The sequence below is a fragment of the Ambystoma mexicanum genome, chromosome 8 (genome assembly GCF_040938575.1).
Source record: "Ambystoma mexicanum isolate Mex_15411 chromosome 8, UKY_AmexF1_1, whole genome shotgun sequence".
Classification (NCBI taxonomy): Eukaryota; Metazoa; Chordata; class Amphibia; order Caudata; family Ambystomatidae; genus Ambystoma; species Ambystoma mexicanum.
The window spans coordinates 1,567,761,086-1,567,773,782 of NC_090929.1; the positions used below are offsets into that span (position 1 = coordinate 1,567,761,086).

At 44.3% G+C, this 12,697-nt stretch overlaps 1 protein-coding gene across 1 annotated transcript in view; it reads left to right on the plus strand.

The window, feature by feature from the left end:
- SMC3 (structural maintenance of chromosomes 3) overlaps positions 1-12,697 on the plus strand; it is a 1,173,064-nt gene that overhangs the window by 839,634 nt on the left and 320,733 nt on the right. The window contains exon 22 of the mRNA XM_069611771.1: positions 2,568-2,675. Within this exon, the coding sequence (XP_069467872.1) occupies positions 2,568-2,675 (108 nt within the window). The remainder of the gene's footprint in view (positions 1-2,567; positions 2,676-12,697) is intronic.

The window sequence follows — 12,697 nt, forward strand, 5'->3', positions numbered from 1 at the left end:
TTTTTTTTTTTTTTTTTTTTTTGAGAAGTAGTCCTGGATTTTCCTTTTAATTGTGGTGGTTGTGACTGGATTCCAGCCCAGCCAAAAGTAGCCTCTGCTTTTGATTATGTGGTGTAGTCAATCCCCCCCCCGTGCCCCGCATAACGGGTGAAGCCAGGTCTTACAACACTAACTGTTCATTTTGTGCTGCCCCGTGATCGGGGGAGGGCACCAAGCTCAATTCCGGGGGGCTATCAGCATTTCCATGGACTTGTGCCTGGATTTGCAGGGAATTTTAGTTAATCGTCTGTGTCTGTACCGGCGGGCCCTGGGAACTTGTCGCCATCGTGTTACGGGGCCCGTAAGTCTGTTAGGGCCCCGCTTCGGAAAAAGTAGCTAGAGGCCATATGTCTTATCCCTCGACGAGGAGAGCGGAGTGGGGGGTGCGAGCAGGCAAAAGTCACCAAATACGGGCCAAAAACTCTCTGCTGCGCTTTCCAACCCTAACACCTAGCAGAGGTGAATGGGTCTGTCCCCTGATCAGGCTTACCCGGTTAGCCAGAGCTCCTCTCATGGCTCACCATCCACAGCTCTTCTTATGCACCTCTGTGGCTGTGACTCGCGGTTCTGGCTCCAGCCTAGCACCAACCCTTCCGGGACGCTGGGACACTTCTCTCGGCTTTCTTGGCTCTCCGCAAGGTCGGATCCTAGAGGAAAAAACAAAGAGATGGGACGAAACGTAGCAGAGGCGTAGCACGGACATGTGTCAAGCCGCGCTGTTTCTCAACCCTCAGTCAAAACCTTTACAGCCGCTTCCGACTCACTCAACCAAGCTAGATTTCAGAAATCCATATGAATACCCTTGTGTTCGGTTCTCCACCAAAAACTGTAATGTTAGAAGGTTCCAGTGATTGATATTTTTCGTAGGAAATGTCATGTAAAAATGCAGTTTATTCTTTTCTCATAGGAGTAACCTTGTACACTTTTACAAGTGTTGTAATGTATTTGTGTTTCTAGGGATGAACTGAGATCTAGCAGTGCCCAGTTCTTTACATCACATTTTACTGTATTGTATTTTTGGATGATCCTGTGGACTAGGTTTGTAATTTGTTGTAACCCTTTCACTCCCTCTTTTTTTCTAACATTTCCCATTTTAGGTATGTATGTTTTGGAGGTTGCGGGGAAAACAACCGTTCAACCCATGTACTGGCCTGGCGATTCCATGATCTGTGGATAGTTTTTATCGGTCTGTGTAAGAATCCCTGGTCTCTTCACTGCTTAGCATTACATTGTAGAAGGGCTGCCAACAGATATAGGACTTACATTTAGCTTTAGGAGTGGGAAGGGTCTATTTGAAGGCACGTTATTGTTTTTGCTGTACACTGTCCTTTTTGCCTAACCAGGGTAATTATTTGAACTTATAGTTGCCTAATTGTGCAATAGAAATGTACATTTTTCAGTATATCTCTGCAGTGTAATTTCTTGGGTTATCTGTTGGGATTAGCTATACCTATCCACCAGCCTTATGCCTTCCCTTGAGTGAAGCCAAGAATGCTCTGCTAAGTCCAACAATAGAGTTTGGACTATCTTTGGTGGTTACCCTGTCTTATTCTTATGATGGATGGTTTCACACCCTTCACCAGGATGTAGTGGAAACAAATCTCCCTAACAAATTCTTATACTAAATACCACATACATCTTCCTATATTGTGCAGGGTATTTTGTGTTCATGTGTAGTCCTACCATGAGACGTGTCCGCTTCCCTCTTAAGTGAAAGGAATTGGGGTTGCTCAGCTATGTTACCATTGAGTGATTTATTTTTTTTAAATTATTTTTTGTTTTACAATCTTGGTCAACGCCTTGTTACTTCACTACTGGTTTGGTCTTCTAAACCCCTCGCCAAAGGGTTTCTGAAAAACCTCCCCAATGCCACTGAGACTCCCATCTTCTAATATCAATTTCATGCACACACTATCTGGCTCCAAGGCTGTCTGGAAAAATCACCTCCTTTCCTTGAAAGGCGCGGTTGACCTGTCTGGTGGTATCCTCATTCTGTTCTCATATTACCCCACCCCTTCCACTTCACGTGTATACAGTTGTAAATACTGTGAATGATAATCTTGTAGCATGTACATACTTCATATTCCTATAATATGTATGTTTGTAACAGTGGTGCCAGACCCTCTTGCTGTCTCATTGACTCCCTGATTCACCTGTTATTGTATCTGACGCTACATCTCATCTACTGATGTAAGGCCTTTATACATAGGATTCCCATTCAGCTGTATGTGCTCATGTGCAAGGTTTCTCACAATCCAATTAACAAAACAAACAAAAATAGTTAAGGTTTCTAGAAAGGTCTGCACCTAGGTGTAATTTCAAACGATTGAGAATCTGCGGGCGGAAAGCCACATTCCCAAAGGCAAGTAACATGTTCTTCAATTTCATTATCAGAACTTGTCCAGGCGAAGTGATGGAAATAAAATAAGAAAGATGGAAATTATTCTCATATTAAGGTACTTTATGGACATTATACACTATCACTTTTGAAATGTTTTGTGACACTTATGTTGCTTCTGTACTTTTAGGAAAACAGACAGCTGCTGAATGAAAGAATTAAGCTAGAAGGCACAATTACACGGGTGGAGACATACCTGAACGAAAATCTGAGGAAACGGTTAGACCAAGTGGAACAGGTGAGAAACTTGACCATCGAAAAAGCAAATATGAAACACTGCTCGAGCTGGAGGTGCTGTGTAGTATGGTAAAATATCTGTTTCCATAGGAAGAGCACTTTTTGGGAGGCCTATAAATCCGCTCCCCCTGGACGAATCCTCACCAAACTTTGCAAAAAAAAGTATATGGGCCACTCTGAATTTTTTTGCAAAGTTTCGTGATGTTTGGTCCGGGGTGGTGGGGGGGATCCCGGTCCCAAAACGTCTTTTTTTCCCCATAGACTGAATGGGGGGAAAACTTTGCTCACGCCTACAGGCCAAACCGCTGGACAGATTTTTACCAAATTTGTGGCAGGGGCTTGGTCCCGAAAGCGTGCTTTTGTAAATTTGGTGACAATCTGTGCAGTAGTTTAATTTTAAAACGACCAAAAAATAGGTCTAAAAATATTAGTGATATCTGTCCGCTCTGCGGTCACACTTCCTTGTTCGCTCCGCGGACAAGATACCAATTGGCTAAGGAGCTGGCGTCATGACCGCGGACAGACAACGTCTCTGCCGATTGGCTGCAGTGAGCCTTGTTCTGCGTCAGATTGTTTGGATGCGCCCGACATCTTGGATCCGCCGACAGCACAGCGGCAAAATGCTATTTCGGAAACTGTTTTGCTGTGTCAGAGTGCTTGGGGAGGTCAAGACAGTAAGCGATGGGTGAAAAACTGTATTTGTTCAGGCGGTAGGTGTTAATGATGTATTCCCTATGCCTGCCTTATTCGGGATGTTTGTAAGTACAGAAAATTAGGGGTCTCATAAGGGTAGACTTCAGCCCGTGCTGTGCGCAGGCAACTTGAAACTGTTCTAAGGACACGCGTGGTGTTAGCGAGCATTGAAATTGAGTACATGCCGTAATTATTATTTTTTTTTTCCATGGATGTGCTATTGATTTATATGCCGCCATGGGTGTGACATGCTGCAATGGTTGTGGCCAGGGCCTAGAGTCTTGGATGCATAGACGTAGGCCATGCACCCAAGAACAAAGTTATAAGCACTGGAGTTATAAGCCACTGCACACCCATACATTGATATATCTATGGACATACAGCCAAGAGTCTAGCCTCTGGCCACAACCACTGCAGCATATCACAGCTATAGATACACCCGTAGTATCGCACATCACTCAGGTGGTTGTGGGGAGGGCCTGAATTCTTGGGTGCATGGCCAATGTCCATGCACCCAAGAACAAATGTATAAGCTCTAAAGTTATAAGCCAACATGGGTTTTATATAGTGCGGTGGTTGTGGGCAGGACGTAGACTTTTGGGTGCATGGCTGCAGGCCGTAGGCCATACACCCAAGAGTGTAGACCCTGCCCACAACCACTGCAGCATATCACATTCATACATCACACCCATACATTCGATTATGTATCTGTTAGGCGTGGACAGGGCCTAGAGTCCTGGGTACAAATTGAGTACATGCTACAGTTACAATGTTTCATTCTATGGGTGTGCTAATAATTTGTAAGCGACCGTGGGTGTAATATGCTGCGATGGTTATGGCCAGGGCCTAGAGTCTTGGGTTTGTGGCTGTAGGCCATACTTCCAAGACTCTAGGCCCTGGCCACAACCACCGCAGCATGTCACATCAATGGATACACCTGTAGTATTCATTATCGATCAGATGGTTGTGGGGAGTGTGTAGAGTCTTGGGTGGAGTTATAAGCCACGGCACACCCATACATTGAAATATGTATGGACATAGACCTAAGACTCTAGGCCCTGGCCACAACCACTGCAGCATATCACAGCTATAGATACACCTGTAGTATCGAACATCACTCAGGTGGTTGTGGTGAGGGCCTGCAGTCATGGGTACATGGCCGAAGGCCATGCACCCAACAGCACATTTATACGTAGTGGGTGTGATATGGTGTGGTAGTTGTGGCCCGGACGTAGTCTCTTTGGTGCATGGCCAAACGCCATGCACCCAAGAACAAGGTTATAAGCACTGGAGTTATAAGCCACTGTGGGTTTTATATACTGCATACCCATACATTTAAAAATCTATGGCCTTACACCCAAGACTGTAGCCTGTGGCCACAACTACTGCAGCATATTACAGTTATAGGTACACCCGTAGTATCAAACATCATTCAGGTGGTTGTGGGGAGGGCCTACCGTTTTGAGTGCATGGCCAAAGGCCATGCTCCCAAACCCAACTTTATACGTAGTGAAGTTAGAAGCCACAATGGGTGCATTATGCTGTGGTGGTTCTGGCCAGGACCAAGAGTCATGCACCCAAGACTGAAGTCATAAGCAGTGAGGTTATAAGTGAACATGGGTGTGCTGTGGTGCGGTGGTTGTGTGCACAACCTAGCGTCTTAGGTGCATGGCTGCAGACCATGCACCCAAGAGTAAACTTATAAGTAGTGAAGTTAGAAGCACCATGGTTTTGATATGCTGCGATGGTTGTGGGTAGGACCTATAGTCTTGGTAGCTTGGCCGCAGGGTGTAGGTGGTAGGTTATACATCCAAGACGCTAGGGCCAGCCTACAGCCACTGCACCATATTACTGCCATAGATTACACGTGTAGATTCGAATATGTATGACAGGAGTGTAATTAGACTTACTGTTACTTTGTTGAGAATCCATATATTTCTTACATGACTTTAGTATTTGGCGGAAATATCCTTTTTTTATTTCTGTGATGAAAGAAAAGAGCATGTTAGTGTTTGTATTTTATGAAGACTTATTACATTGTACAATAGACATTTTAGCTTTTTTTCTGACCCTCATATTTAGTTTACAAACCAGTGTACTGTGCATTTTGCTCAGTTTCTGTGTTTTCTTTTCAAATCCTTGGGTCTGGGGGAAAAAAATCCTTGTCTGATTTTTTTTTTTAAAAAAAACCCTTTCTTTGCTATGCTACAAACTATTTTTGTTTTTTGAGTGTTTCCTTGTTCTTTCTGATTAATGTTATGTCTGTTGCATTGTTGCAGATTTTTAAAAACAGATACCTGTTGGCGTATTCTAACTGTTTATAGTGTTTTACTTGAATTTTTGGTAATGTTGAAGTACACATTAGTTATTAAATTTCGGCTTTAAGAAGATTAAATACGCATTTGTAAGATTGGCAATCTCTGCTTTAGAGTAATGGTGCTATAATTACATTCGAACCATCCACATTTCTTTTTAATGTATGCAGTGTAGTGGCCTGCATTGGTTGTAGCTCCTGCGTGGAAGATTATACCTATTGTTGTAAAGGTTTTCTTTCCAAGTGACACTTGACCGTGTGTGAATCCAGTCAGCTTGCATTTGTTTTTGGTACCATCTGCATTATAACGTAGAAGCATAAGTATTATGTAGTTACTATGTGTTTGTATCAGTAAGGTAGAGCGATTATCTGAATTGCACATAGTACATAATCTGCCATGGTTTGCATTCTGTACAAGTTGCTGAAATGGAATGGATTCACAATTAGATATGGATAAATACGCAAATCGCTCATTTGGGATTTCTTCCTGTATCACATTGTTACAGAGAGTGCATGTATGTTTCCACATGTATGAAATCTGGAAAATATAATTTATAGGTATGTTGTTTTCCACTACTTGTAGTAAGTACATTAGAAATTCTTGTGGATCTTCTTGTGAGTTTATAGTGAATCTCACCATTCCAGCACAGTAGTCCAATTCTTGTCTTATTCCGTGAACACTGTACGTGTTGTCAGGATTGTTTGTTGCGTTTCTATGAAGGACTAACATTTGCAAACACAATTTGTCTGTACTGTGTAAGTAAATATTGTTAACAATTTGTGGCAATTGAAATAGAATATTCATTGCTACATTTGCATAGCAACTTACACCAGTTTCATTTGAAAATTTGAATGGACCAGCTAGTTCTGTCTCTGAGTCCTTTTTTCGGAGTTTCTGTTCCTTCTTTGAAGAAGTACCCGATTTACTTTCCCTAATAGGTTTCTTTGCTTGTGGTAATTGATGAAGTTTTAGCTTCTTTTGTTTTCTTTGAAGGGATTGCTGTCAGATTCTGTTGCATTTCTGTTTGAATTAGTTTTTTTACCACGTTTTACTTTTTCTGGAACAGGATATGGTTTCAGATGGGGGGTGTACAGTGAACACAGTGTTATTGTATTCTAAAATGCAAGGAATATCAGCGTTCAGTTTACTTGCATCAAAGTTAATTAGAAATGGACCGTCAAGTGTACGTAAGCATGATAGTGCTATGTAGCTCATGCCTTCTTTAAAGACTGTGTTTCCTATATCTATAAATGCTTTGTCTAGGGTAAGACCTTGGGATTTATGAATGGCGACTGCATATGCAAGAGTTAGAGAAAATTGTTCTCTATGTACATACGTGTCTTTGAAGAGAAGGAATCAAGCAGTTGAGCGCCCTATCCTTTTCACTTCTGAAATTTTGTCAAAGCGAATATTGACAAACTGAATGTTGTTGTCACGTGGGTATGTTTGAAAGAAAACAACTGTACCCAGTGCCCCATGAACAAGCCCTTGCTCCACGTCAAGGTTACGCTTAAGCATTACTCTACAATTTAAGGATAATTTTAATATTTTTTCTAACCCAGCTGTATTGGAGATTGAATTTTCTAAGGTATTTAGTCTTGTTGTGGCTTGCTCACACATGGGTAGTGTCATACCATGTACATCTAGTTTGTCTGTGGCGCAAATTTCCATTATTGGTTGCATTTCTTTTTTTAACATTGTTTTATTGAATTTGAAACAGCTTGCTAGAGTTGGCATTAAGGCCATACAATTGACATTTGTGTGCGCTAATTGTTCCATAACACCAGTAGCACATGCTTTATCGCCATAAATATATGAATGTGCCGTTTTTTCAATATTGCTTGTACTTAAAATACTACACCAACTCTAATATTTTTTAAAATGTTGCTGTAAGTGAGATCTGCAGATTGTCGCATGTTTTCTGTTAATTCTCTGCATTGGAAATGTTGCCAAAGATCTCCGAAACCGATAATGTGTTTCCCTGCAAAGAGTTCTTCGTAGTTTGTTTTAAGTACTTCTTGCAATCTGAGGTGAATCAAAGCCAAAATTAGGTTGGAGACCATGCTCACTTCATCTGTTAGTAGCATTTTCATTTGTTTTAATACTCTGCATAGTTCCATTGCAGTTTCTGCGGAAAGTTTGTAATAGTCTAATTTGTTTTGGTGTTCTACTGGAAGGAGTAGTAATCGGTGTAAAGTGACACCGTCTATGTTATAGGCAGCTAAACCTGTGGGGGCAGGTACAACAGCTGACAGTTTGTTGTTTGTCAATTGTTGAAGGAACTTGCTGATGATTTTGATTAAGAATGTTTTTCCTGACCCAGCTTCACCACTGACATACAGCAGTATAGGTTTGTAATTTTGTCAGGTACATTCTTTATTTACGTGTTGTACACCATGTGCAATTTGTTTTGTTACTTCTTCAAAAATGGTGCGCTGATCTTTAAGTTTTGCTTGTTGTACAGTTAAGTCTTCTATATCTTCTTGATAGTGACACATGGTGTTTTCCACTTCTGCCATAGCTAATTCTGCCTCATTTGCTATTAGTGGCTGTCCTAGTGGTTCTTGGCTTACTGCTACAGAAGGTTGACTACTGTCAGAAGTGTCCTTAACTAGTTGGGCCTGTAGTTATTCTTCGTGTTGCTGTTCATCGTGCAACATTGTTTCGTACTGCGTAAAGTTCACATCTGTGATAGCGCTTTCATTTGCTTTGAAAGCATCTTCATAGCAGTCAGTTATCTAGTATCTCTTTCTCTTTTCTGCATGGTTTAAAAAGTTGTAGCAGAGACATTTTATATAGTTCTTTCTGTTGAGTTTTTAATGACAATTTGACATGATTGATTAAGCTTCGTTTGGTAAGTTTCACTGCCTTCACAATCTATCACTCTATATCTACCTTTGCTTTCATCGGGTTTTATATTATTTTTGTATGCAAAGTTTTGAGCTATGTGGTATAGACACAGCTTTCCAAAGTGCTACTCCTGTTCGGATAGTATGTGTCCAGTAAATTGTTTTTTAAAATGTCTTGGCTGTTGGGATCATTTCTGGCAATTGTTTCTATGTCCTCATATGATTTCAGAACTCTTTTTCTAGATTTAGCAGGACTTAGCCATACTATATTGTCTGATTTTCCATACAAAGCAGTACCGTTAAATGATCTGCTGCTTCATAGGCGCCACATTCTCTATGAGAGAGCATTTTTATGCCTAGGCTGTACAATTTCTGAGATAGTGTTTTGTCTGATGATTGGTCATTCCAGAGGTGTTGAAGCTCTGTTTTTTCTGCTTTTGTTAAGTAGGCTGTAACATAATGTGAAACTGCAGTGGAATTGCTGCACATCTGGTTGCATTCCATAAGAGGGCAATGATTGCATTGTAATTATTGATTTCTGATGCTTGTTAATCTTCTTAGAATCACATGTTGTGCATATGGTCCGACATCCAGTGGTAACCACAGAGTATTGCATCTTGTCTTTCAGGGAACGAAAGGGGACGTCGGCATAGGCGTGTCTGAAACACTATCCCTATCGTGACATGTGTAGTACCCAAAATCCCTCATGCGCCGAGGTCCCTCAGATTGTTTTTTTCCGCCCGGATAACTGGTCGCCCTATAGCTGAGCTCTTCATGAGACATTGTTTATCTTACCGAATTGTCGGTTTTATTCCCCGTTAAGTCACTTTGCCCATCAAGAACATCTTCGACGAAGACTACGGGGAATCGTCTACGGCTGTGGGTTCCGGCACCTAAGATCTGGTGTTCGGACTGCCACGTGGTCGGGCCTTCTGGCCGGCCTACACAGTAGGGAGAGAGGGCTCGGGTTTGCCATACCGTTATGTCTTTCCTCTTTTCCACTGCTTTCCTTTTTGGTCTAGTCACCCTTCCCTTCTGCTATGGAAAGGACTCCATTTAGATTCTGCCCTGTGTGTAGGGTCAGATATCCGTGGAAAGACGAGCACACGTCGTGTAACACTTGTCTCCCCCTAGAGCACGACGAAAAGCTGTGTTCGGCGTGTAAACTTCTTAAACCTAAAACCATTAGGGAGCGCCGGTTGAAGCGGTGGGCTGCATGCGGAAATGTCAGGCGTGGAGCCTCCCTGCCCTGCTGCGACACCAGCCGAAAGTGAAGGGGGTACATCGGATGACCAAACGTCCAACGCGGACGTTGTAGATCTTGAGGCGGACTACTCTAGGGCCGCCACGCCTATCCACGACCCTTCCATGCTCGACTCCGGTCTTGCTACAGGGACCACCCCCAGTGACAGGGGCGTACAATCGCACAGCACAAAGCACACAACCCAAGCGCCGTCCTCGACGACTTCGTCGAAAAAGGCAAAAGCGCCAATGGGTCCGCCGGAAATTTCGGCGGTGCCCACGGATCGGTCTGATCCGAAGCCTTCCCCGCATCCGCAGCAGCACATGACGACTGGGCATAGCAAACATAACAAGGGCGCTACTCCCCAAATTACACGCGCCGAAGTTTCCGTACAAGAAACTTCAACGGTTTCCAAGGCCCGTACAGGCCCGAAGACTAAGAGTAGGCTTCTACCCGAGAAGCTATCCGCAGGCCCTTCTGTAGCCGCGGAAGAAGTTTCGACCGACACATCTTCAGAAGCTTTGTCTGCCGAAGATTCAGTGTCTATCCGTAAGAGTATCAATAGGATTGCTACGTCGGTAGGCCTAGTACCGGTTCTGCCCAAAGTTATGGGCCAATCCGCTGAAAAGTTTTCCACGGATTTGGAAGACGATCCTGAAGAATCTTACTAAGAAAGCCAGGTACCCCTCTCAAGCACCCTGAGGAGATCCTCTCAACGCCTTAGGGCGGAGACCACGGTCCCTACTCGGTTAGGCCCATTTGGATCATCCAAGTGGACCACGGAACAATTCGAGGGGTGCATGGATCGGCTGGAGCAATTTTTCAGAGCTTCTGATCAACCTCTGCCAAAAAAGGCCTGGGTAGACCCTAACCCTCTAATACATGAAGATATCCAACACCAAGTTGACTATCAAGAAGATGTCCAGATGGACACGTATAGGGACATTGATACAGAAGAAGAGTCCTCTTTTCTGGACAACTATTGGGAAGATCAAGGAGCAACTGACAACTGGGAGGCTAGCTTCCCCGGTGGATGATCAAATGGCTTTCAACAACATGTTGAAGAAAGCAGCGGAATTTTTTTAAAATTACCACTGTTGAAGCCTTGCCCGAACAAGATTTCGCTGAGGACATTATTAATGAAAAACCTCCGGCAAGCCAGTCTGTCCCTCTTTTGAGCTCTGTTAAAAGATGGCTGGATCCTTCCTTACTCGCACCCGCTCAGAATAGGGCTGTGAACCCGAGTCCACCTTCCCCCCCCCCCTGTCCCCCAGACAAGGAGTCTAAAAGGCTGTATGCCTTAGGCAAACGGGTTACGTCAGCAGCAGCCTATACCGTCCGGATTGCCAATAACACGACGTTACTAGCAAGCTATGTCGACACCCAATGGAACCTACTCCAGGAAGGCCTTCAAGAGGTTCCGGAACCAACCAGAGCCAAGCTTCTCGCCATTGTCTCGGAGGGCAAACTTGCCAATCAGAATGGGGTAAAGAATACCCTGGACACCGCAGAGACAGCAGGCAGGTCTCTTGCACAGGGTACTCTCCTAAAGAGGCACGCGTGGCTGCGCACGTCGGGCTTCAGGCCTGAGACCCAGGCATCCATTATCAACAAACCAATCGAAGAGGCCAACCTCTTCGGGAAGGCGGTAGACGATGAGTTGGAGACAGCCAAGAAGGAGCATGAGACTATTAAGTCGCTGCACCAAATTTCCCAGAAACCCTCTTCACAGAGGGGCAGTCATTCTCGGTGGTCCTTTCGAGGATAAGCCCGCGCCGCTCAAAACAATTTCGGCACGGGCAACTTCAACTCAAGTCGACCTGCTGCAAGCCCCACTTACTACCCCCAAAGGGGTCAGAAGCACGGAAAGAATAGAGGCAGAGGCTCCAATTCCAGAGGAGCGTCAACTTCGGGTCAGAAATGACCACCAAGTCCAGGTCCCCTCCCATGTCTCCCCGGTCGGGGGGCGATTAACATCTTTCCTCAAGGCATGGGATGGGATAACTTCAGACCAGTGGGTCTTAAAGACGGTCGCCCACGGTTACTGCGTGGAATTCGCCTGACCTCCACAGTTCAGACCGCCGAAACATCGACACCTTTCACCGGAACATCTGCAGATCCTGATCCAAGAGATGGAAGCACTGCTGGGAAAGGACGCCATAGAAGCTGTCCCGATTCTTCAGTTAAACAAGGGTATCTATTCAGTGTACTTCCTTGTACCCCAAAAGTATCTCACCATGCGTCCTGTTCTAGACCTGCGCCCAGCGAACAAGTTCATAAAGCCCCAGAAGTTTTGCATGGTAACACTGCAAGAGGTGATCCCATTGCTAAAACAGGGGGACTTCATGACAACATTGGCTATGAAAGATGCATACTTTCATATTTCAATGCTGCCAGCGCAAAGAAAATTCCTAAGGTTTGTGATTCAGGACAAACACTACCAGTTCAAGGTACTCCCCTTCGGCATAGCCTCGGCACCAAGGGTGTTTACCAAGGTCCTGGCAGTGGCAGCGGCACACCTGCGCAGACCTTCAGTTCCAGTTTACCCTTACCTCGAGGATTGGCTCATCACAGGGGACTTGTTTGACTTTTGTTTTTCAAACACCCAAAAAACAGCAGGCATACTGTTCAGCCTGGGATTTTCTATCAACGAAAAGAAATCCAGCCTAGTCCCCAGCCAAGTAAAACAGTTCCTGAGGGCTCTAATTCGTACGGAAGACGGTCTAGTCTTCCCTTCCAGCAAGAGGGTTCAGAACATGCTCTCTCAGGTTCCTCAGTATGTGTAGCCAGTTGAGAGGTGACGGTACGCAAAGCTATGCGTTTGCTAGGGATGATGGCGTCATGCATGTACTTGGCTCCCCACGCGCGGCTGCGCATGCATCCCATGCAAGAGTAGCTCAACAGCCAGTGGTGTCAGGCCAGC